The sequence below is a fragment of the Pleurodeles waltl genome, chromosome 3_1 (assembly GCF_031143425.1).
Source record: "Pleurodeles waltl isolate 20211129_DDA chromosome 3_1, aPleWal1.hap1.20221129, whole genome shotgun sequence".
Classification (NCBI taxonomy): Eukaryota; Metazoa; Chordata; class Amphibia; order Caudata; family Salamandridae; genus Pleurodeles; species Pleurodeles waltl.
Genome location: NC_090440.1, coordinates 264513677 through 264539808, shown reverse-complemented (window position 1 = coordinate 264539808; position 26132 = coordinate 264513677). Strand labels below are relative to the sequence as shown.

At 42.3% G+C, this 26132-nt stretch overlaps 1 protein-coding gene across 2 annotated transcripts in view; it reads right to left on the bottom strand.

Moving 5' to 3' along the window:
* The window catches only part of LOC138284016 (neuronal acetylcholine receptor subunit alpha-7), a 459428-nt gene that overhangs the window by 37608 nt on the left and 395688 nt on the right, over positions 1-26132 (bottom strand). For both annotated transcript variants that reach the window (XM_069222357.1, XM_069222356.1), the window contains exons 7-8: positions 18417-18611; positions 11363-11449 (exon numbers count right to left, since the gene is read on the bottom strand). In XM_069222357.1, coding sequence (XP_069078458.1) covers positions 11363-11449; positions 18417-18611 — 282 coding nt within the window. The remainder of the gene's footprint in view (positions 1-11362; positions 11450-18416; positions 18612-26132) is intronic.

The following is a 26132-nucleotide window of genomic DNA, read 5'->3' as shown; positions in this document are numbered from 1 at the left end:
TGTGTATGTTGGATTTTTGTCGTTTTGGTCTTGTTTTGTCTAGATAAATATTTCCTATTTTTCTAAACTGGTGTTGTGTCATTTTGTAGTGTTTTCATTAAGTTACTGTGTGTGTTGGTACAAATACTTTACGCCCAGCACTCTGAGGTTAAGCCTACTGCTCTGCCAAGCTACCAAGGGGGTAAGCAGGGGTTAGCTGAGGGTGATTCTCTTTTATCCTAACTAGAGTGAGGGTCCTTGCTTGAACAGGGGGTAACCTGACTGTCAACCAAAGACCCCATTTCTAACATTGGTGACCAGCGGTCGGGATTGGACTTGTATTTGTACTTGACATACAGTAATTAAGTGTACACTACTGTTTTGATCTCAGACCACTACGTGACCACATACTACTTGTTTGGTGATCTTTTGATTTTTCTCTTAAGGACTCTTTTTGTTCTACTTCCATGATTTTGCTGATCCCTTGACTGATTCTTTTTACTTCATTGGGAACTTATTTTCTGCCTTTGGAACTTTGCACTTGTGACCATCATGTCTCAATCTGGAGATGCAACAGCTGGAGCTGTGTTTGAAATGGAGAAACTGAAGGAGTACTCAGTTGCTCAATTGAAACAGTTCCTTAAAGATCTTGACTGTCCCACGGAGAGCTCCACCAGGGAGGGGGTGACAATCAAGAAGGCTGGAGGGCACACAGAGGAGGAGAATATGGGTGGGGAAGTGCAGAGGATACACAGTGGTGTAGTGGAAGAACCTGTTACGCCTGGGGGGAGGGTCCCCAGGAGGGATGGCAGGGTGTCACCCAAGGGTCTGACTCCTGAAGAGTTACAGGACAGACAGGCAGAAAGGGTTCGCCGGTTGGAGGCAGAAAAGTTGAGGATGCAAAGGGAGTATGACAAGTGGGAAGAGTTGAAAGAAAGGAGGAGGAACTTAGAGATTAAAAAAATGATTTATGCTTACGAGCTTAAATTGAAAGAGCTGGAAGTCATGAGGGCTGAGTCCAGCTGGAATGGTGGCAGCAACAATTGTATATCCAGTGATGCTGCAGAAGTGCACATGCCCAGAGAGGTGGTGCCCTACTTGAAGGAGGGAGTTAACACACGCCAGGAGGTTCAGGGGTATGAGGTAGCTCCAGTGATGCACAGGGTCCCTGAGGTGGATTGGGGAACTGGCATGGGGAGTCATATTCCTACTGGTGGGAGGGACACTCTACTGACTCTAGGTGAGAGTGACAGGGAGAGGGGTTCCCCCCAGGTAGAAGTCCTGGTTATGGAGTGTGAAGACATCCCAGAAGAGTGTGGGTTGAGTGTCAGGGACAGTCAGGTACTGTCTCACCAGTCTCAGGAGGGTGATGTGGGGTGCTTTTTCAAGGCAGAGTCACTGGATGGTTGGGTGAAGGGTACTTTGGTTAATTCATGTGAGGGGCTGAGTGATGTAATTGCTGGAGAGCATATGTCTAGTCCTTATTTTCCAGAGCTATGCCAACACCAGGTGGAGTGTGAGTTCTCTGACCCCAGGGAGCTTACAATGGAGGCAGACTTCTGGGTGAGTACCAGAGAGTCTGAAGAGGCATTTGGGGGTGCTCCTGAGAGGAGTGGTCTAGGTAGTTCCCAACCAGGTGAGGTAGGGAAGGATTGTAGTGTCCCAGGTAGGTCCCAGTGTAGTGGGATGGGTGAGGGACCCCATGTCCAGTCTCAGAGGAGAGGGAATGGGGATGGGTTGAGGCCCAAGGTGCCCGAGATCCGGTCCCAGGTCCTGGAGGGTTCCCTGCGGGAACACCAGGAGGGGAGCCTAGCCTGTACCATAGGGCCATCTGTTGAGGGAGACCCCACAGTGTCAGGAGAACTTGGGGGGGCGGCTGTAGCCAGCGTCCCACCAGTTCTGGTGTCTGGCAGTACCACTCCTAGTGAGGGGGTGCAGAAGTCCAGACAGAGGGTTGAGAGGGGGTTGCGGACCCCAGTGGAGAACCTGGAGGGTCAGGGGTCAGCTCTGAGAGCAGAGCCCCCCATGAATGACCTTGGTGAGACCATTTCTGGGCTGGGGGGAATCCAGACTCTGTCAGATGGGCAGAGGTCAGGAGACCTGCGCCAGCCAGACTCTTGTGTGGCCCTTCGGGACAGTGTGTCCCTTGAGGGGGGTAAGTGTGCCCCCCTGGAAGTCCTGGTGTGCCAGGCAATGGTTCAACCGCAGGGTGGTGACTCTGGGTTGAATGATCAGGTTCAGGGGGTAAACTCTGACCTGATGGGGGGTAAGTGTGCTCCCAAAGAAGTCCTGGTGTGCCAGGCAATGGTTCAACCGCAGGGTGGTGACTCTGGGTTGAATAATCAGGTTCAGGGGGTAAACTCTGACCTGATGGGGGGTAAGTGTGCTCCCAAGGAAGTCCTGGTGTGCCAGGCAGTGGTTCAACCGCAGGGTGGTGACCCTAGGTTGGATGACCAGGTTCAGAGGGTAAACTCTGACCTGGTAGGGGGTAGGTATGCCCCCCAGGAAGTCCTGGGTTGCCAGGCCGTGATCCAGTCTGTGGGTACAGACCCTGGATTGGGAGGCCAGGTTAAGGGTGTCTCCCCTGACCTGGAGGAAGGGGCTACTGCTAACAGTGCCCCTACCATGTTGTCTTCTGGGGGGGCCACTCCTAGTTGGGTGGTTCAGGACCCCAGAAGAGAGGGCAGGGGGAGGGAAGCCTCACCCCTGGCCCTGGTCCAACCTGAAGGTACAGACCCCAGGTTGGAGGATCAGTTGCAGGTTAACATCCCTGCACTGATGGAAGAATTGTGCAGGACTGCTTCTACAAGCACCCTGACAGTTTTTGACTCAGGGGGTGCCGCTTCTGCAGGGAGGGTACAGAGCCCCAGAGGGGAGGACCAGGGTCAGGTTGTCATCCCTGACCTGGTGGAAGAGAGAGTGGTCAAAGGGTGCCAGGCACCTGGGGCTACCACCCCCCACTCTCCACAGTCACAGTGGTTAGAGAGGCCTGAGGTCGGGCTCTCATCCCTGACAGTTGTCTGGGGCCACTGTGGCTTGCTGTCCTGGTGGACAGAGTTGCCCCTGGGGGGGGGAGGACGAGAGTCACACCCCGGGGGTGGAGTGGGCAACACCACTGTGTTGGCCCTGGTGGTACTATCTGCCCATTGCAATACATCTGTGAGCAAAGTAAAGTTAGGTGTTGCACAGATGGTGTCTGTAGATGTGGAGAAGGATTCCCCATGGGTTAGCTTAGTGGGCCCTGAGAGTATGGACAGAGGGATCCAACTGGAGTCAGGAAGGCGTAGAACTGGAACATGCCCCTGCTGTTGTGGGCCTGGGTCCCTGTTCTATCGCCCCAATCAGGGAAGTACATCAAGGTATTGATTGTTCTCCCCTGGCTTTAGGCTGGTAGGGGGTCGTGTTGGACTTTTGCTTTTGCAGGGTCATCCCCAGACTTTTTTGCCTCCTGCCTCCTATATTTTTCTGACATGTTGCTGTTGGCTTTTCAACTCTGAGCACTTTACCACTGCTAACCAGTGCTAAAGTGCATATGCTCTCCTGTTTAAATTGTATGTAAGTGGTTTATCCATGATTGGCATATTTGATTTACTAGTAAGTCCCTAGTAAGGTGCACTAGAGGTGCCAGGGCCTGTAAATCAAATGCTACTAGTGGGCCTGCAGCACTGGTTGTGCCACCCACATAAGTAGCTCTGTAATCATGTCTCAGACCTGCCACTGCAGTGTCTGTATGTGTATTTTTACACTGTAAATTCGACTTGGCAAGTGTACCCACTTGCCAGGCCTAAACCTTCCCTTTCCTTACATGTAAGGCACCCCTAAGGTATGCCCTAGGTAGCCCCAAGGGCAGGGTGCAGTGTATGGATAAGGTAGGACATATAGTAATGTGGTTTATATGTCCTGACAGTGAAATACTGCCAATTTCGTTTTCACTGTTGCAAGGTCTGTCTCTCTCTCATAGGATAATATGGGGGTTACCTTTAAATATGATTAAAGTGTAGATTCCCCTAGAGAGTAGATGGACAGGTGGAGTTTGGGATCCCTGAACTCACAATTTAAAAATGCATCTTTTAGTAAAGTTGATTTTGAGATTGTGCGTTTGAAAATGCCACTTTTAGAAAGTGAGCATTTTCTTGCTTAAACCATTCTGTGACTCTGCCTTGTTTGTGGATTCCCTGTCTGGGTCAGTTTGACAGTTGGGTTGTTTTTCACCTCACACCAGACAGTGACACAAAGGGAGCTGGGGTGTGATCTGCATTTCCTGATTAGCCATCTCTGCTAGGAGGGAGGGGTGGAGTGGTCACTCTCATCTGAAAGGACTGTGCCTGCCTCTGACAATGCTGTCTCCAACCCCCTGGTGTGTGTCTGAGGCCTTGCCTGGGCAAGGCAGGATTTCACAAGAAGGTGTGAGTCCCCTTTGAAGAAAGGTGACTTCAAAGACTAAAATGGGTATAAGAAGGGCACCCAAACTTACAAACTTTAGAAACACTTCTGGAATCAAGGGGAACCTCTGCCTGGAGAAGAGCTGATCGCTGAGGAACAAGTGCTGCCCTGCCTGTGACTGTGCTTTGTGGAGCTTTCCTGCAGTGCTGCTTCTGCCAGAGTAAGAGGGCAAAGACTGGACTTTGTGTGCCTTCCATCTTGAAGAAGAAATCTCCAAGGGCTTGATGTAGAGCTTGCCTCCTGTTGTTGAAGTCTCAGGGATAGCAAAGACTTCTTCCTGCCAGCACCTGGAGTCTCTGGAGAGACCCCTACTCTGCTCTGTAGTGCCCTTCCAGTTCCTGGGACCCTGAAAGGAGAGGCTGGCAGCCTAAGGACAAAAATACACGCACCGAGCACCGTGCGGAGAAAAGATCGACGCGAATCCGATCGCGGCTGAGAAAACGACGCGACGCCGGTTCCGCAGCTGAGAAACGACGCCGCAGGAAACGCGACCGAAAAACCGACGCCCGGAGCAGGAGAAACGACGCGCAGCATCGCTGACGGAGGCTGAGAGATCGCACCCTGCGCCGCGGGACTTTCGGATCGTCGTGTGGCTGGCTTTTTCAACGCGCACCGCCGTGCCGAGTTGTTTTCGACGCACACAGCCGTGCAGGGTTACTTTCGACGCACACCGCCCGTGCGGGGTTATTTTTGACGCAAACCAGGTACATTTACACGCTAGCAGCGCTAGTGTGTCGTTACAACTACCTAAAGACTCTTTTTATTTTAAACCTTTTAAAAATCATAACTTGACTTGTGTATGTTGGATTTTTGTCGTTTTGGTCTTGTTTTGTCTAGATAAATATTTCCTATTTTTCTAAACTGGTGTTGTGTCATTTTGTAGTGTTTTCATTAAGTTACTGTGTGTGTTGGTACAAATACTTTACGCCCAGCACTCTGAGGTTAAGCCTACTGCTCTGCCAAGCTACCAAGGGGGTAAGCAGGGGTTAGCTGAGGGTGATTCTCTTTTATCCTAACTAGAGTGAGGGTCCTTGCTTGAACAGGGGGTAACCTGACTGTCAACCAAAGACCCCATTTCTAACACCAACAAAAATGAATTTCAGGAAATTGTAAAAGCAAACATTTGTGTGAAACCACACTAAGGCTAACAGGTCTAAAAAGGGAAACAGTTCCTAATTCATTAGCTTTCAAAATAATCCAGTAACCCTGTACAGATAAATACCAATTGCCCAGTAAATCTGCTTCTTATCACATGATATACTGATCCTAGTATATCAGAAAGAAATATTTAGTTGACTGTCCTGAATTACCTACCTCTAGTCCCAACCCAGCCCCTGCCACTAAGTTGATCAAATGGTCTTCTTTGCACAGTTTCATTCTACTATGGATTGCATTTCAGTTTTAGTTGAGCTCGCTTGCAAGTTGTACACAGAAGTTACTAGTGTGTAGATGCTTGTACATAGCTATTGACCCCTCTAAGACCAAAAAGTTTTAAAGTTTAAAAAAAGGTGCAGTGGATGAAAATTTTGGCTGAGGGCTGCCACGTCTGATAGCATACCCTATTCTCTGGTGAACATAACATTTGCAGATGTGAACGGTGCAGTGCTGCTCACAGGCTCTGGCTACCACCACCCCTGGAGAGGAGGATGGCATTTATGAACAACATATGACCCCTGCGAAACCGACCTTCAGCTCTCCAACTCTATGTTGCAAGACTTCCATTGCAGCTAATTTGTTAAGTACATGTGGCAGGAGTACTGCTCACAGGTCCCCTTCCACTGGAGAGCTCCACAAATGGTGCACGTAATACCCTCTTTCTGTAGGGTTAGGACTAGCGTCAATTTCCTAGTGCATGTACATTGGTAGTTCTGTGATCAACTGGTTTAAAAAATGGCTCAGAATTAGAGCACTTCAGAAGCAATACACAACTGGTCCAGGTACATCTATAGTGATCTGTGCTACACAGCAGCAACTCCCACCTTCTAATTAGCAAGAAACGTGTTTCATATAAATTATGGAGCTTTCTGCAAAAGCTTACCTGTTGCAGCTCTAAGAAGCTAGCTGGAAGTGACACACCAGCATATAAGCCCTAAGAAAATAGCCTCCATGCCTTCAGCCCCCCACCACAGCCCTGAGTTTCAGTTGAAGGAAATGGGAGTGCAGTCTGGTTGGCACACAGTCCTGGAGAGATCCACAGATGCTGCTCTCTCCTATTGTGCATTGACGTATTGGCTCTGTCAGGCAGCGAAAATGGTAAAGAAATTCGACCTCTGCAGAACAGTAAGCATTTCTAACACCATTTCACCCTCATGCTAGCTGAATGGTTTGCGATGGTTTAGTACATAAAACTATAAACATGAGAGTTGAGGCAAAAGCATCACTCCTCAGTATTTAACGGAGGTCAAAGAAAAAGAAAATGTACTTAGGGCTTGAAATGTAGGCATATAGAATTAAATCAAATTCCGATTTCTTCTTTACAATATGCCCTTCCAATCCACAAACCAAATGAATTTTAGGACCATTTGATCAAATTTGTCCCTAAGGCTTCTAACTTACTTTGTCACGATGCATACGCAAAACTAAAAGTACACTTGTGCAGTGGCGGCCAGTCCTTTAGGGCGGAGGGGCCACGCCACCCCACCCCATGAAGGGTGTCTGTCAGGCTGAACAAAGGTCAGCCTGACAGACACTCTTCATGTTCAGGTCAGGCAGCCAGGAGCAGACATGCGCGATTTGCGCAGACTCCTGGCTGCCTGAGCTGAACTTTGCTTGGCTGAGGAGATCACAGCTCCTATGGGCGTGACCTCCTCGGCCCAGCAAAGGTGCCTCGAGGCCCTCCCCTGGGTGACGAGGAAAGCGTCACCAATTGACACTCTCCCTGGGTGCTTCAGTTTAAGCCCTGAAGCGCCCAGGGCGAGTGTCAATCAGTGACACTTCGTCACAGTCTCACTGACCCCATCCCACTCTGTGACGAGGCTGGGACTGCTGCTTTCCCTCATTGGCTGACCTCAGGTCCTGGGACCTGGAGGCTAAAGGTAAGTGTGTGTGTGTATGTATGTGTGTTATGTTTTACATTGAATGTTTGGTGCGCGCGTGCATGTTTGAGTGTTATGAGTGTTGTTAATGGATGTGCATGCGTGCGTGTGTGTGAAAGAATGAATGTGTATGATCTTGTAAAATGAATGTTTGGTGCATGCGTGCATGTTTGAATGGAATGAGTGTTATTAATGGATGTGCGTGCGTGAGTGTGTGAAAGAATGAATGTGTGTGATCTTGTAAAATGAATGTTTGGTGCGTGCGTGCATGTTTGAATGGAATGAGTGTTGTTAATGGATGAGCGTGTGTGCGTGCGAGTCTGTGTGTGTGTGTGTTTGTGTGTGTGTGTGCCCCGCCCGCCCCCCTCCCAAAGCTGCCGGCCGCCACTGCACTTGTGTGTATGAAATGTGATGTATTCCTATTCTGAAGTTAATTGTATTTGCAATCAAAAGCTGAAACGAATCATTAGTCATTAGACAGCTTGCGGTGATAACAAACCAGAAATATTTTACGTACATGTGCATCTCTCAAAATATAAACAATATTTTAGGTCTGGAAAATTCAGATGGGACTAGTTTTAGATTAGATATCTATACTGTGCTCAAGTATTTTGAGATTTGAAACACATTTGCAAGTCGATCATTGTGATGCAACTGAAAGTAATTGAACTGTGGGTTATTTAATTATGCATGTATGTGAGGAAATGGCAAAAAATGTAATACAATTATTTGAAAAGAAGCACTTAAAAGCCTTCGTTACAATTGGTGGGTGCTGATGTTTGAAACTGGTGGGGCTTAATCCCTGCCCCAATCCCAGTGTACGAACAAAGTGAGCCTCTTATTTTCTCCCCCCCCCCCGCCCCTTAAAACATTTTTGAAAACAATGCAGTAAAATAGTGCATTTTAAACCACAGTGCTCACATAAAATTGTCGAAAAGTGAAAAAGCACTTATGAAGCATTCCAATATTTTCATTGTGTGCCAATTAAGCCTAACGCTTCACACAAGCTGACCCCATGTTTCTCAAAATTTGGCATGTGTCCCCCTCTTTTATAAATTGAGAATTATCAGAATTTTGCCATTATGTCATGAATGGCCCATATGTCAAAAATTATCTCCAGTAAATCAGGACCAGTATTTGTTCATATTTTGCCTGCACCTCATCCATATGTCATGGTTACCTTTACTGAGGCCAAGAATTAACTAAAATAAGCCAGCATTTTTGCTGTGGGTGCCTCATATCCCAAGAACCGACTCCAGTATTCCTGCAGGATGCCAGAGCCTACATTTGTTATGGGTGCCCACGTATGTAAAGAATTACTTCCAGTAGATCAGGCCTGCATTTTGCCAAATGTGCTCTCCTTTTTCAAATAATTATCAGTGGCCCAGTGTTGCAATGGGAGCTCTATTGAGACAAGATTAACCATAAGTACACCCTGACCTGTGGGAGACTCATAAGTTGAACATGCACAGACTCTCCTTTAACAACACTCACTCACTGCTCCTTCAATCATTTATCTTGTCAGATCGAAATGGCAGTTTAAAACTACACACAGGCTGCATTGGCAGGTCTGAGAAATGTTTTGAAGGGCTACTTAAGTGGGTGGCACAATTGGTGCTGAAGGCCCACGAGTAGCATTTAATTTACATGCCAGGGGTATTGATGGAATCACTTTACTAGGGACCTATAAGTAAATTATATATGCCAATTGTGTATAAGCCAGTCCTACCATGTTTAGGGGAGAGAGCACAATCACTTTAGCACAAGCGAGCAGGGGTAAGTTGCACAGAGTCCTAGGGCCAGAAAAAAATAATTCATCAAAAATATAAGGGAAAAAGACAAAAGGTTTGGGGGAAGCCCACATTGAGGCTGACAGGTTTAACACCACCCTTCTCTTTCTAATTCATGTGGCACTCCCAGGGGAAGGCACACAGGACTATTTCTGTATAAGTGAACCTGATATCTGGGACCGGAAGCTACTCAAAGAACCCTAACACCTTTGAATCAACTTACTTCATAAACCACATCCCCTTAAAGCCTGGGATAAAGGGCAGGCTAAATATTGCCCGTCTAGTTTAATTTGCATACCTTTTTTGCCCGAACATATATGCCTTGCTAAAGAGTGTGGTGAGTGTCTAAAAAAATATATATATATATATATATATATATATATAAATATATATATACATATATTTATATATATGTTATTTGTGCCCTGTCAGAGGACCAAAGTACAACTCGTAGCCAAATTGGTAAAGTGTACCTGAGAGCCAGTGAACTGCCTTACTTGAGGGTTTGAATCAAGAAGAGGGACGGCTCGGACAGCACATCCTCCTTATTCTAGTCAGGCATGCACTTGTATGGTCACCCTGAACATGGCTTTTAAAGCATTGTTCTCTGGTTAAGTGTCCAGAGAACAATCTATGATTTAACTAGACGGGGATTTTCATTCTGCCACACTGTATCCTAAAGGTATTGCTGGCGCTGAGTGATATTGCTTTGCAGTGTCTTGAGCGTTGAACTTTGCTTTGTTCTGTTTACCAGTGAATGCATTTTGTTAAAGTTCGGTTTTACTATGGCAATATATAGTGATAGTATAGCTCCTCTCCTAAGGACACAAAACGCAAAAATAGGGAATTATGCAAGATCTGATTCGCATACAAATGTGCTCAGATCTATGTGCGAGTTATAAAGTGAATTACAATGCCGGCCCCTTAAATACGTTTTAAGCTCATTTCTTCTCATTCATAGAAAAAAATGTTACTGTCGAATTGCTATTGCATTTCATTTTATTTAAAGCTACTAAACTTCAAACGGCCATATGTGAAAATGTGCGGAATACGGCTCACAATAGTGCTGAGGAAGTTAATGGAATTTCACGAACAATGAAATTCTTCATTAGTCAGCAGTCATCCTTCAAGCAGACAAAGACATTGTGTATTAAATTACTGAAATTACTGCTGCAATTGACATTAAATTGGTTTCACTAATGTGATGTTTACATACTGAAATATGGAAACCAACTGAGATACCACGTATTCAAATCTCATAATTAAATGCATTTTCACTGAGCTTGTCAAGTTCCCAAGAATACAAGGATCAATATTTGCATTTTATAAACATGTTTTATAAACAGCTTCCTTTTCTTAATACATGAAAATATGTACCTCATTAGGAAAAGTTGATTATTTTTTTAGGGCGTACGGCAAATATTACTAATTTAATTGAATCAGATTTGACTTTTTATTGAAAGAAAACAATCTAAACTTTTATTCTTAAAGGACGATACATTATTCCCTGAGAATATGTTAATTTTGTTCCCAACTTTCAAGCATTCTTAAACGAAGTTAAGTAAATATGGAGAAAAATTTGGACTACAGAATGTTCTTTTATTCACCCAGCAATGCTGAAACATACAATACTATGATAAAGGTGCCTTAATTTCCGGGGCGGCTCCTCCATAAGGGTGGAGATGTGTCACCCCAGCAGAAGCTGCAACTCTTTCAGAACGAAAGGATAATAAACTATGTTTATTATCCTTTCATTCTGAAGGGGGTGGGGCCACGGGGTGATGTGCACTGAGAGCATGTGTGGTTACTGGGATGTCTTGGGCCAGCCAAACACACATGTGCAGTAGGTCGTCTCCAGCCCGGCAACAGACAGAGAGCCTGCACAGGCTCCCAGTCTGCCTGGGACATCCTGGCTGGGTGCTCACAGCCAATCCTGACACTGCTTTTAGCAGTGTCAAGATTGGTGCAGCCTGTGTTCAGGTAAGTTTAAAAAAAAAAAAAAAAAATTTATGTAACCCCCTACTCGCGCCCTCCCCCTTTTAAGAGCTGCGAGCCGCAAATGCTTAATTTCTTCTGCATACTTAGAAGTTATTAAATGCAAAAAGACGGTCTTACCTATCAATGGCACTGAATCAGATGTTGCTGGCATAATTTCTGCTACTAGCAGCATGAAGACAGTTAGGGACAACAATACGGTTATTCCTGAAATCAAAAAGAAAAAAAGGTAAGTTCTGACAATTTGGAAAATCAAATCAGTCTATAAAGCTGATGATGTGCTGAACGATTTAAAAATACATTATTCCTGCCTGTGAAAACACCATGAAAAGGCTGGGGGACAACTAGGTTGTAATCACCAGGGTGGCACTGAGTGCAGCGCTGCCCTGGCTGACTTCAACCTGCACTGCTGTCAGCCTGTTGGGATCTCTAAACAGTATATATTTTAATTGTATATGTTATCATTTGGTTGTGTAATTATTGTTAAATTTTTAATAAAGTTTGTCAGGTTTTAGTTGTTTTTTAATTTTATTTAATTCTGAATTATTTTTAGTGTTGTAGATGGCTGTGGGGTTTGTAGGGGTACAGGGTGGGGAGTAAAGATATTATAATTAACAATTAATTTTAATTATTAATAATTATTCAATTGATAATTATATTGTGTAGTTACATTTTTTTTAAAGTTACGTTTTAGATGTGGGTTGTGGGGTTTGTAGGGGTAAAGGTTGGGAAGTTAATTAATTATAAATAATTAATAATGGATTTTACTATTCATTATTTAATTGATAACTGTACAATTAAATTGTACAATTAATTTCTTTTTTAAGCTATGTTTTAGGTGTGGGTTGTGGTGTTTTAGGGGTAAAAAGTGTAAAGTGTAAAGTGAATTGATTATAACAAACTAATTTTATTTAATATTAATTATATAGTTGATAGTTATGTAAATTGTGTAATTAATTTATTGTTATGTATTTTAGCTGCGGGTTGTTGGGTCTATAGGGGTAAAGGGTTGAAAAAGTCTTACTTATTATTAATAATGACTTTCTAATTACTATTGATTATTTTATGGATAATTGATTATGTAAATTCAGTAATTAAGATATTTTCAAGGTAAATTGCAGGTGCAGGTTGTTGGGTTTGTATGGGTAAAGGGTGGGAAGTTAATTAGGAATAATTTTTAGATAATTAATAATGATTTATTTATAATTATGTTAATTGTCAAATTATCATATGTGTTAAGTCATATTTTAGGTGCATGTTTGTTAGATTGTAGGGCAATACGGTGAAAGTTATTTAAATAATGTATTTATTTATTTTATTTATTTATTTACATTTTTTTATTTACATTTATTTATAAAGTGCTTCCTGGCCATAGCATCGAAAAGCTGCCAGAGTGATGGGCAGACAAATGAAGTGAGCTGGCAGAAAGAAAAAAAAAAGGAAGACAGCTCCACCTCAAAAGATGGGGCAGATTACAGGGCAAAAGTCAGGTTTTGAGCTGTTTCCGTAAAGGCAAGAAAGCTTCTAGTTTCCAGATATGTATCGGAAGAGTATTCCACAACTTAGCAGCCACCACCCAAAAGGCCTTCTCACCCCATTTAGAATTCCTACAGCAGAGGACCATGACCAGGTGTAAGCTGGCTGATCTTAAACAGCAGCTAGGTGTATACCACCTTGAAGTGGAGCTTAGATATTTAGAGCCCTGGGAATGTAAAGCTTCATAAGTCAGGCAGAGAGCTTTAAAGGCAATACTCTTCCCTGTGGGCAGCCAGTGCAGCTGCCTAAGGCTCTCACTTGCCAATGCCGTCCAAGGCAGATCCAGCACAAGACGATTAAAAAAATTGCATTACTTAATATGTTAATTGTATTTTACTTTGTTTTATTTTGATTACCTTATATTAATCATATTTGTTTTAATTTATAATAATTAATATACATTGTAAGAATTATGGGGGTCATTCTGACCCCGGCGGGCGGCGGTTGCCGCCCGCCTGGCGGGAACCGCCATTTGGCCGCACCGCGGTCAAAAGACCGCTGGTGCCATTCTGACCTTCCCGCTGGGCCGGTGGGTGCTACCCAAGGTAGCGCCCGCCGGCCCAGCGGGAAGGAGCCCTGCAACACAGAAGCCGGCTCCGAATGGAGCCGACGGTGGTGCGGGGGTGTGACAGGTGCAGTTGCACCTGTCGCTCTTTTCACTGTCTGCTAAGCAGACAGTGAAAACCTTAATGGGGCCCTGTTAGGGGGCCTCTGCACTGCCCATGCCAGTGGCATGGGCAGTGCAGGGGCCCCCAGGGGCCCCTAGACACCCGTTACCGCCAGCCTCTTCCTGGCGGTGACAACCGCCAGAAACAGGCTGGCGGTAAGGGGGTCAGAATCCCAGCGCCGCCATGGCGGATTCGCCCAGCCGGGGGTAAACCGGCGGGAAACCGCCGGCCCCGGTTTTCTGACCGCAGCTTTACCGCCGCGGTCAGAATGGGCACGGAAGCACCGCCAGCCTGTTGGCGGTGCTTCCGTCATTCGCGACCCTGGCGGTCTTTGACCGCCAGGGTCGGAATTACCCCCTATGTTATTTCTTCTATTTTTGTCAACATTTAGATGTGTAATATTTATAGTTAGAATTTTCTATTTTGGGGTATTTAATAGAGTTGGTAAATTGTGTAATTTGTTTGAAGTGAATTACTCTCTTTCTACTGTTGCTCTGAATAGAGTTCAAATAGTAAATGTTACCCCTCCTGAGTCCAACACTTTCCCTACTGTTGCACACACTGGAGTGGGAATAGTAAATCGTACTACTTATGTGTCCAAAGCTTTCCCTTCTGCTGCACTGACCGGAGTGTGAATAGTACATCTCACCCCTCCTGACTCCAATGCTTTCCCTACTATTGCACACAATGGAGTGGGAATAGTACATTTTACCTTTCTGGTGTCCGATGCATTCCCTGCTGCTCCACAGACTGGAGTGGGAATAATACATATTACCCTTTCTGCATCCAAAGTTATTATTCATATGGGTTTGTGTATTTAATTTTATATTTGTAATATATATACATGTATGTAATTGTTTATATATTTTTATTAAAGCGCATTTTTATCTGTTGTTAACTTTTTATGTATAGTTGAATTTGAAATATTTTAAATGTTTTTGCAGTTTATTTGTTACATGCTTCATTATTTTTATGTGTATATAAATATATATATATATATATATATATATATATATATATATATATATATATATATATATGCACTTGTAATATTAGTATTTTTTAAAAACAATTTGAAACTTATAATATATATTAACATTAATGTGTTATAACATGTTTACAGTATATATATATATATATATATATATATATGTTTGTGTGTTTGTTTAAGTAAGTATATCTTTTATATACATTTGAATATCATTTAAACGTAGTTAATTTATGTCATACTAATGTTATATGTTAAAATATTTAAGGTTTAATGTTTTTAACTACATATATCTTACTAAAAGTATATGTTTGTATATAGTTTTCGATATTAGTGTAAAATCATATATTTTTTTTATATTTTATTCTTACCTGTATATATGTATAGGAAAATTATACTGTGGCACAATATTAATATTTAGTAATATGTCTCACAAACTCTCTATGATTTATCCCTCAAATATTCATTTTTGGACAGTTTTCCCCAAACGTCCGCTTATGACTTTTGAGAATACGCACATTTCCATCCCAAATACACAATCAAAATTTGGGTTTAACTTTATTAAATCATCTAGGAAAAAGCTTCTAATTTAGTAGGCTGGGCTGCACACCTGACAGCTGTTTACAGGTAGGTGGAGAGCTACTAGTGGCACATTAGCTACTCACTGAAGGAGGGTCTAGAAAAACTTCAGCCACACACAAATAAGTCTTGATCTTGCCTCTATACAAACAATTCTGTCTGAACTTCCAGGCCATGTGTTCTGCAGACTGTAAAATCAACAACATCAGAACTGTATCTGCCAAATTAGGTTTCATTGGTGAAGCTGAGTTCCGTGGAACAGTAAACAACACACTCCCGTCTTGGTATATACCCATCACACTAAAGGCAATTGCTTGGGGTGGCATTTCAGTTTGCCATTCTTCATCCACTATGCCACCGAAGACATAGACCAGCAGTATGCAAACCAGCCTTGGCTTGCTCTAACAATCTAGCCCAAATTGCCAGGCCATACCCTCTACTAGGGAACATACAAGCAAGACCAGACAAATGTTGTGATACTTGGTCCTCATCAGTGAGATGCAGCTTGCGTCCTATGGCACAGTGAGCATGAGATCCATGTCTGGCCAGACCTGTCACAAATAGGGCATCTACTGACACAAATAACAGATAATGTCAAAGCCAATAGGTCTCACCTACGAACGATTTTGGCGTATCACTGGTTTAGCCAGATTGTACAGCAGTACAACTGCTTTACAGCATTGCTGAAAGTTTTTTTTTTTTTTTTTAATTCTCACACGGCCACATCATGGTGCCTTTTTCTGTGCTTACTTGCATCCTTTCTGTGCTCAGTGAGTTGCTAGATTTCTAGCAGCAGGGCATTGGCCAAGCATAGAATGTCACATAATGAGCTTAATACATTACACTGTGAAACAGCTTCACATCATACTTCAATCTTCAGAATCCCCTTCTCTACCAGCTAGCAATCTTAGGGGCTCATTTGAAAGCCCCTTGTGCCGCTGTAGTAGTTATTTTTTTATGCTACAGCCACACAAAACAGTCCTCCACCCCACGCCATATTTACAAACTGGCGCAGTGTCACCATTGCGCCAGTCTGTAAAAACTTGCACCACATTATACCGGCACCAGGGATAATGTATGCAAGGGAGCCGTTACCCCGCAGGGAGGCCCAAAGAAATGTTGCAGTGAAATTTACAAGATTTCACTGCACCATTCTAACTTAATTTTTTAATGCTTGCCCAGGGCAGGCTTTAACCTGACACTAGGCTCTTTTGAGTGGGCCTCCCTGAACTTTGCTGGACTAGCGTCAATATTTTTGATGCTAGTCCAGCAAAGCGCCACAACTGCATCAAAAGTGTTGACACAGTTGTGCTAACGAGCACCATGGTGTACTGTATTATAAATACTGAGCTACCATGTTGTTGTTAGGGGGCACAGGGTAATGCCAGGAAAGTTCTGTATGAGTGAGGTCCATAATCTTCAAAAGTAGAGTATACACCCAATTCCAACACTGCACCTGCCACACTATTGATAGCAGTACTCTTGAATTCAACACAATGGGTGACAGTTAATAGCCCTCTGGGATCCTGCAGAGCTGAGCATTTTTAGGGAGGGGTACCTGGGTAAGAAAGACAAAAGACTCTGGGTGTGATGAGTTGGGACCTGGGCATGTTCTTCTCCCTGTCTTACATCACGGAAGCCAACAGGTCTTTATTTAGTGTACAGGTTGCTGGAATCCTGGAGAGTTGTGTGAGATTACAGGGTGCACAAGCTGTTATTAGCACCTTGCTGTGTTCCTGTTTGTCACCTGGTTGTGAGACTCTGCAGATGGTAAGGGATTACACACTGTTTATTCTGTGTCTTGTTGCCGAAGGAAACAGCATTCTTTAAATAATGCTTCTGAGGTTGTGGATGTGTCATGTGTGCGAGGATATGAAATTGTTGACACACACACATGGTTATGTGATATAGCAGTGCTAGTGAGTGAGTGGGTGAATGTGTATGAGTGGGTGAGTGTGCGTGTAATGGGTGCGCCCATGTCTCAGTTATGTGTGTGTGATTTTGTTCATTCACACCTGTGGTCTGTGATTTGGCATAGCAGTGTCAGTGTGAGAGTGGATGAGTGTGCATGTGTGCATATGCACAGTGTGTATTGTTTTTTCATGGGGATGGTGAACTAAATGTGTAGCCCTCAAAGGAAGACACCAATTGTCCTGCAAATAGTCCATCAATACGGCAGGCAGTGCACAGTGTCAATTTGTCTGCAGCACTGTGCAGCAAAGCTCAGGTTCATTATCTTAGAAATCAGGGACCACGCACAGAAGCTGGCGTTATTGAGTTCTCGGGTTACGGCAGATCCAATTATGCAGATAAATTGCGGTGATGAGAGAAAGAGTATGAGAAGGGAGTCTGAGAGCGGAGGGCGTAGGTAATCTTTTTAGCCAGAACATTACTCAGAAATGATGTGACTCCAACAAGTATCATACAGAAACTATGGCGGTGAAGATAGGGCATCTACTGCCATAAATCCATTTAAAGTACTGCTGTCCTATAATGCCATGTAAACCTTGAGGGTGAGATCTGAAAATAAATAACCGAGGTTGGCATTATTCGATGCAACAAAGAAGGCGAAGAGGTGGAGCCGAAACAAGACAGAGGGAGTATGGGGTTAAAGCAACATATAAACGGGGTTGGGGGGGGCTAGACGGGTATGTTGGTGGAAGGGTTCAAAAGACAAGTAAAAAAGATAGTACCTCAATCACATAGCGAACAGAGGAGGGACAGCAATCAACTCGAAGCAATCACTACTTGGTTTATACTCCAGCTTGAAGAGGAAGTGAAGCCGGGATGCACTGGCTAATTAGAAGGCAGTAAGTAGGAGTGACAGAGAAGCCAATGAATAATAAACAATGGTCGAGCTGCACGCCCCTTGTTTTATACAATATCTCTGACAAATGAGAGCGCATGGGCTGGCACAAGCAATACCAAACAAATACTGTTAGTAATGCTTGAATTAATATTAATAGTGTTCATGTGCACATATTTGCATATTTGAACATCTATACCACTGTAAACACGCCTTTCATTAAGTGTATGTAGTGCCATGTGTGAAACATGAACCATGGATGTGAGGTATACTTTAAACTGAAATAAATAAATTAACCATACGACTTACTAAGGGATGGATCTGAATAGAAATGTATAAGCTTAGGGCATTTAGTTTACTCTTTTTCGAACCAAATTATTGAAAGCGCACCGTAATCAGTAATCAGTTAGCGGTGTGTTACTTTTTATAGCTGTACATACCGTGTTTCGTTCTAATAAAATGTCAGTGTTTGAATGCAGTTACATTGGATGCCCAGGGCGCGCAGCTTCATTCCTGACATGTTTCCTTTATATATTCAATGACTGTTGATTTGAAACCATGAAGCACATCTCACGTGTTTCTTTCTTCTTTGCTTACCAAGAGATATCTTTTCTCCCGAATCAGCTGGTAGCAGAAAGACCAGGAGGGCCAATGCTGATATGAGCACACAAGGAATGAGAAGGTTCAGTCCGTAGTATAGCGTCCTCCGCCTCATGATCACTGTGAATGTCACATCGAGGTATGGCTCTTTACAGCATTCGTAGAAATTTTCACTCCGCTTCCCAGTGACCCCTATGTTAATACAGTAAGATTTAGATATTCACAATAAAAAATAAAATATATTTTACAATATTAACAATGTTTAAAGAGCTAAGAAAGAATACGGAGAGCAAGGAAACAGCAGCTCCGTAAACAACGGATTTCTATCTTTGTTAAAAGCACATTAGTCACTATCTACGCTGTGACCCTGTCCAACAGAATGCTTCTTATTCACTCTATATACTTCATCTTCTTCCTTAACCTAATTTCTCTATCTTCCTCATTTATGTACCTCACATTTGTCTTACATCAATTCTCTACCGCACCTCTATTTCCTTTCTCACAACCTAACCCCCCAATTTACAGCACAACTTATTTCCCTGCCTCTCTACTTTACCTCCTCTCTCGCTGTCTCTCTTTTTACCTCTGTTCGCCCCACTTCACCTGAATCACTTCCTTACACCTTACTCCTTACTCCTTTCTTGTTATTTTTTTACTCTGCCTCTTCATATCCTTACCTTTTCTTTCACCTCCCTTTGCACAACCTTCTCTATTTCAACTTTCCTAGTCTTCCCTCTCTGTCTCTCTCTCTCTCTCTCCCTCTCTCGTTCTCTATTTATTAATCTCTCTACCTCACATCTGTCTCTACCTCACAACTCTGTACCTTATGTACTTTCTTTGACTCTATCTCTGCATCAGCCTCACATCTCTTTCCCTCCCGCACCTCGTTCTCTCCATTTAACATCTTTTCACTCTACTGAACTCACTTTCTCTAACTTTTACATCCTCTACCTTCCTTTCGCCCTCATAACATTCTATATCTGACCCCTCTTCTAATTCTTCTCCACACTCTGTTTCATATGTCTCTCTACCTTGCATATCTCTATAGTTATATGTGTCCCTCTAAGTCACTTTTTTAACTTACCTCCTTATACCACACCACATTCCATGTTCCCTTCTCCCTATGTCTAGTTTATTCTACAACCTTCTGTGTACCTCAGCCTCTCTGTCTTTAACTACCTCTGTATCTTGTTTACATCTGTTGTTTTCATTCGGTCAACCTCATCTTTCTGTCTCCGCCGTACATCTCTCCCTATTCCACCGAACTCCCCTCTTCATTGCTATCTGTATCTATGTTTTCTTTCTACTTCATCACTTCTACTATACAGTTCTTTACTTCTCCTACACACTGATAGTTCTCTTAGTAAACACAGTTGGTGGCCTTTGTTTAGTCGAGGAAGTGTAAACAGACAACGAAGAGACAAGGGGCGAAGCTGTGGAAAAGAATGCCAGCGGTGAAGGGGGATTCATTTGTGTATATTTATATTACAATGTCTAGTATTATGTCCATATTTCTCAGTTTAATATTATAGACTACTCCCCTAAACATTCACCAATTCATCCTTACTATGTGTTTGCAACAACAATAGACTTGTCAGACACATGATCCCACCTGTTCCCGTTGGGAACAGTTCAGCCCCAACTGGCAGGCCAGGTCCTCCCTGGACCTGAAACAAGCATCCTGAGACTGGTTTCAGGGTATCACCCTTCATCAGCCACGCTAGCTTGAATCCAGTGGCATAGTGAGCAGGAGACCCAAGTCTGGCCATATCCAGCACCCTTATAGCAACAAAAGCAAACAAACACAAATGATGAAAGGAATCCGGAACCAATCAAACATTCCCCCCCAGTCACAGATCTGGGTTTAATCCATCAATTATTTTGCTCATGCCACCGCAGTTTGGGCCGAGCTATTTGCAAATCAGTCTTGACTTTCTATTAGTGGCATTATTCAGGACTGAAATTTACAATCCAACTTCATCCTAAATTAGGATTTCAAATTGTGATTCCAGAAACACCAAACGCAAAGTCTATCTCTTCCAGAGTGTGAATTACACTTATAAGATGTAATAAAGTAATCCCAATGTTAACCTATGAGAAAGATAGACTCACAGTAGTGAAAAATGAATTTAAGAGTTTTTCACTACCAGGACTTGTAAAACTTAGAAGTACAAATACAACTTTTTAAATACACTGCACCTGCCTTTGGGGCTGCCTAGGACCCACCTCAGGTGTGATATTTGCATTAAAAAAGAAGGCTTGCCCCTGGCAAAAGGTTTACTTTGCTGGGTGTAATGAAGCGTGGTCCACACACTTCAGTTTAAACACGTTGCTTAATGTTAGTTATTTTAAAGGATAAAACATCCTAAACACCTCTGTGCTCCAACTCCCAACTGACAGCTTTCAGGAACAAACATTTGATAGAATTCTTTACATCATAATCTTCACATGAAAATTCCATATGATGCCACACATCTCCCCAGTTTCCAAATGGGCAAGAAAAAACATAGGTACTACTAAACTAGCATTAGGTATAGCACTAGAAACAGCAGTTAGATCAATAAAAGATAAATCAAGTAAAGATAAAGCAAAAAGAGAAAATAACATAATTCAAAATTAGTGATCTAACATGTACATTAGTGACTACAATTTATAGTTAGGGAGTCATTACAAGTCTGGCAGTCTGCAGACAGCCAGACTCGTGGTGGCGGTCGAACGACCACAGCTTTGATGGTCTTACTGCCATATTACGACTTTGGTGGCCAGACCCTCAAAGAACCACCGTCTTTGCTGCTAACATGGTCCCTGATGGGATGATGTCGGTTGGGCTTGTAATCAGCCATGGTAGCACGAACTCAACACTGCCATGCTCATTACAACCCCCCTTTTCAATCAGCCTTTTCATGGCTGGGAGTCTGCAATGAAAAGACTTGCAGAAAGGTAGTACAGGGGGCCCCTTGCCCAGCACTGCCAGAATGCACTCTGTCTGCTGTGCCAGTGTGCATTCTGAGAGTTCTGGTCGGCCCCCTCTGTGCTACGAAACAGCACTCAGCTCCTTTAACAGAGCTGAGTGCTATCTCATAGCACTGTTCTTGCCAGACTGTCCAGCGGGAATGCTCTATTTCAAGGTTTCCACCAGTCAGCAAGGTCAGACCGGGGGAATATTTGTAATAGGGTGGTGGGGCGACACGACTGCCATGGCGGTGGAGTCCTCCCCACTGGGACCGCCAAACTTGTAATGAGCCTCATAGTCTGTCATAAAGCTTGGTTTCCATTTCAACCTTTCACTTTTCCTAACACTTTCAGATCTCTTTGCATATCTTCTTCATTCCCTTTTTTGTGCTCAGAAATAACATTGCCTCAGGATTACATTTAAGCACCATGATTCTCCTAAAATTCCAAATCTAATTGCCTTCCAGTTTTACAGAATTTCAAAACAATTTGACCACCTTAAGAGGAGTTGAAAATTTTGAAAATATCCCACCTAACTGAGGTTTCTTTACCCTAACCAAGTCACCCATTCTTATTGTGGTTTTGCACGTAGTGTATCTTGAATCAAATATATCTTTCCTTCTCAACACCTTCTCATATTGTTTTTCTCTCTATTCACCCTGCTCAACTTTTGCTCCTACTTCCTTATTATTAATTCACATAGGGCACATGAGACAGTAGGGTTTCTTGCCCCTGAATAATTTGAAGGGTACTTTCCCAATAACTGAATGTGGTGTTAACCGGTACGCGTCAACTTTTTCTTGTATTACATTTTTCCTTGCATTTTAGCAATCTGATTAGATTCCTTTAAAATCCTGTTAAATCTTTACATCATACCATTGGATTCCCAGTGGTAAAGTGAACTTTTTCTACGTTTTATAGCCCTTTTTGACAAACATTCTTCCATTTTACTTGAGACCAAGTGTACACCGTTACCCTACCAAACACTTCATTTAAAAAAAGTATAAACTTACATGTCTCTATGCTTTGAGATATATGTATCTCTGACCACGATGAAAACATATTAATTAACATTGTAACATACTGTCCACTTCTGCATGTGACTGGTTCCAACACAGCTTCTTGCCAAGCCCGTTCTAGAATACCTCTCACTACCACTGGCTATTCTCTTGCTTTGCAGACCTTATCACCAGACATGCACGCTTGACACTCTCTGATAGACCTCTCTTCTTGAACATCAAATCCAGGCCACCAGAAATGTAGTCTAATCCACTCTTTGGTTTAGCATATGTCTTGGTGCCCTTCATGAGCTACTTGCATAAAATTATCTCACCCACACTTTGGAGGTATAATCCACGTACCTCTCCACACCAACCCATGCTTAGCGGATTTCTGCATTCCAGTATTTCATCCCACTGTAACTTGTGTTACTCCTTGTTTTGAACTCCAACTATTCTCTATCAATTTAATAATCTCCTGTAAACATTTGCAGCCTTAATTAATTCCTTCCATTCCTATTCATCTATAATTTCTTCAGTCACCTCACATACATTGTAGTCATTCAGCTCCCATTCCTCTTCTTCATCTCTTGTCTCTCGTGCATCTGTGACTGAACATGATAGACAGCCTGCTGTTCTATTTTCTACTCCTGGAATGTACTCAACTCCAAAGTTCAATGTTTGTAATGAAACAACCCACCTACAAATCTGGTTTGTTATAGCATCTAACACTTTTTTTCAAAAACATCCTTGAGAGATTTGTGGTCTGTCTTCACCACAAAACTAATTCCCCACAGGTTTTTTGTTTTTAGTTTCTTAATGGCCTAGCATACACATAAAGCTTATCTTTTGTTAATAGAGTATCTATATTCAGGACCTACCAAACATCTGGAAATAAACATAATGTATTTTTCTCCACTAGTATGACCTTGTTTAAAAACCACTTCCAACCCTTTGGAGCTGGCAGGAGTGACTAACATCTAATCATCTGAGAGGTTAAAGCTCTGCAACAAGGGAGCTTTAGATAGAACATTTTTATATCCTCAAACTCACAAATACAATCAGATGCCCAGATGTATTTTGCTCCATTTTTTAACAATGATCTTAGCTTATAGGTATAACTAGCAAAACAGGGAACATTTTTATATCCTCAAACTCACAAATACAATCAGATGCCCAGATGTATTTTGCTCCATTTTTTAACAATGATCTTAGCTTATAGGTATAACTAGCAAAACAGGGAACAAATGTATCATAATATTCAGCCATACCTAAGAATTTTACCAACTCATCTTTGTTTTCAGGCATGGGAAGCATCCTAATGGTTTTCACAAGATATTTGTTAGGTTTTACATATTCACTGGTCACAAGGGCCTTCCTGTGAATCTAAAGAGACCAAAAGGAGTGATGGATATGGTAACATTAATGGAACCCTCCACTAGTTTGATCTGGTGATAGACAAACAATAGATCCAGCGTTGAAAAAACAATTGCATCTTCCAATTGAGACAACATCTCTGTAACATTAGGAAGGGGGTATCTATCAACTACTACTGATTTGTTCAACCCTCTTAAGTCTACACAAAGCCGTACATCACCTGTTGCTTTGTGAGCTATTACTACTGGTGCTACCCAGTCTGATGCTTGTACTTTATTGACAATTCCCTCCACTTTTAACGTATCAGTTTCAACTAACATGGCTTGCCTTAATGCTAATAGACAATTCTCACTTTGCTCACACTGGTAGTGTACTTTTCTTTCAACACTATTTCATAGAATAAGCTGTTTGACAACTTAGTTTTTCAGAAAACACATCAGAAAATTCCTGACGTAACAACTGCAATGTTTTATCATTATACAATTCATTTTCTACAGCTGCTTTTGAATGATTCCCCGCATTCCATATCACTGAAGTCTTGTTTTGCACAGTCCACTGAATGTGGTGCAATATTTTTCAATATTATGAGTGGTTCACCATTCAGATTCAACATTATCTTGAGAGCACGCTATTGAATCCAACTGATTAAACTGTCCTCCTTAATGAAATGTATATGTTCCCAGCTGTGAACCAATTTTTGCACTCAGTTTCTCCTATGAAATAACCATACTTTAAAGATTGCCCCCCAGATTCTAAAGGTCTCATATCACGTGCAAATACTTTGACTTGATTCAACAGTACTCTAGAAAAAGGTTCTTAGAAACTTAAGGATATTTTAGCTCATGAGTCAAATAGCATTTGTACACTAGATCCATTCACATTCACCCAATCAATTGGCCTTTTCTTGCCCTTTTGTCCTATTTGGATAACACTCTCCCCTCAGTGAATACCATCATACTCACATTCATCTTCTTCCATGACTTCCTTCCTTCACTTTCATTATTTTGTTTTGTGATCTACAACAGTTTCTGTAATGAGCAAGTTTCCAGCAGAAGCAACATTTGACTGACCAGACAGGAAATTTTTTATCATTCGCTATATGCATCGCATTGGAAAACGATTTCACTGAATTTGATTTTTTTCTTCTTAGTCTCTGCATTCTTTTCATCAGATTTTTTTTCCTTTGGAGAGACTCTGTAGCTGAACTAAATTCCTCTTTATTCTTCCTTATCACATCTACACATGCTGACTATCAATAGCACTTCACCTAGTTTGGTACCATCTTTCTGCCATAATTCATCCCTGACTTTCTCAATGTTACAACCCAACATAAATTGATCATGAATGTGCTCATCAATGGCACCTTCAAATTTACACGAGGCACCTAACTTGTGTAAATCTGCTATATATTTCTCTACAGATTCTTGGGAATGTTGTTCTGTCATACCAAAATGAAACCATTTGAGTATAGTGTTAACTTTAGTATTGACTGTCCAACTTTTTTATACATCGGTCAAACTCATCTAAACCTTCTGCTTCATTCTTAATAATATCAAATAAGTGTGAAAATGCCTCTTGTACCTCTGGACCTAAGCAATATAGTAGTAAGGAGGTTTTCCTTTCAAAGCTCAAGTTGGTAACACGCATTTTAGCATAGTGTAAAAATACTTTCTTCCATTTGGGCCATTTAATTACTGGGCCTCCTTGAGTGGAGAGAAAAAATGGTGGAGGAGTGATATTTTTTATCTCAAAACTTTCACTATCACACTACAACGTTTATGACACTGCAAACTTTGCTTATTACATAGAAATTAGTTTAGAACAAACTGAAATTACACTATCATGAAGTCCTAGGAAAATTAAGAAAATATAAACTACAGAATAACAGTCCTATAAGAACCGGTATCCTGTGCGATACCCAAAAATGTCTCAAAAAATAAGAAAATATAATAGTTTTGTAAACACCAGGATCTGGTATGATACCCAAAAATTAATTGTTGAACATACATCTTATAAAGAAGTTCACCCTAGCCACCAGTGCTTGATTAAACACCCAAGATATACATTTCAAACGTATAGTCAATTTGTGAGAGATTTGAATTTATGTAGTAATTAGCTCCAATCCCTGTTTTAACTCCCTTCATTTCAGAAGACTGGTTATGCACACGTACCAAATCCTTTACATGAACTGATGTCAGATAACATCAATACGCATGTCCATAGAACAGGATACAACAATGTGCACAAGGCAATTCCGTACCAGCAATAGAGTCAGGCAGAGCGAGTGCACACGTGCAAAGTTTTCTTTCTTCACTACTCCTCGTCCACAAGGGCACACGTGCAATTTCTTTTCCTCACTACTCCACTCACGCATGTAATTTCAGCT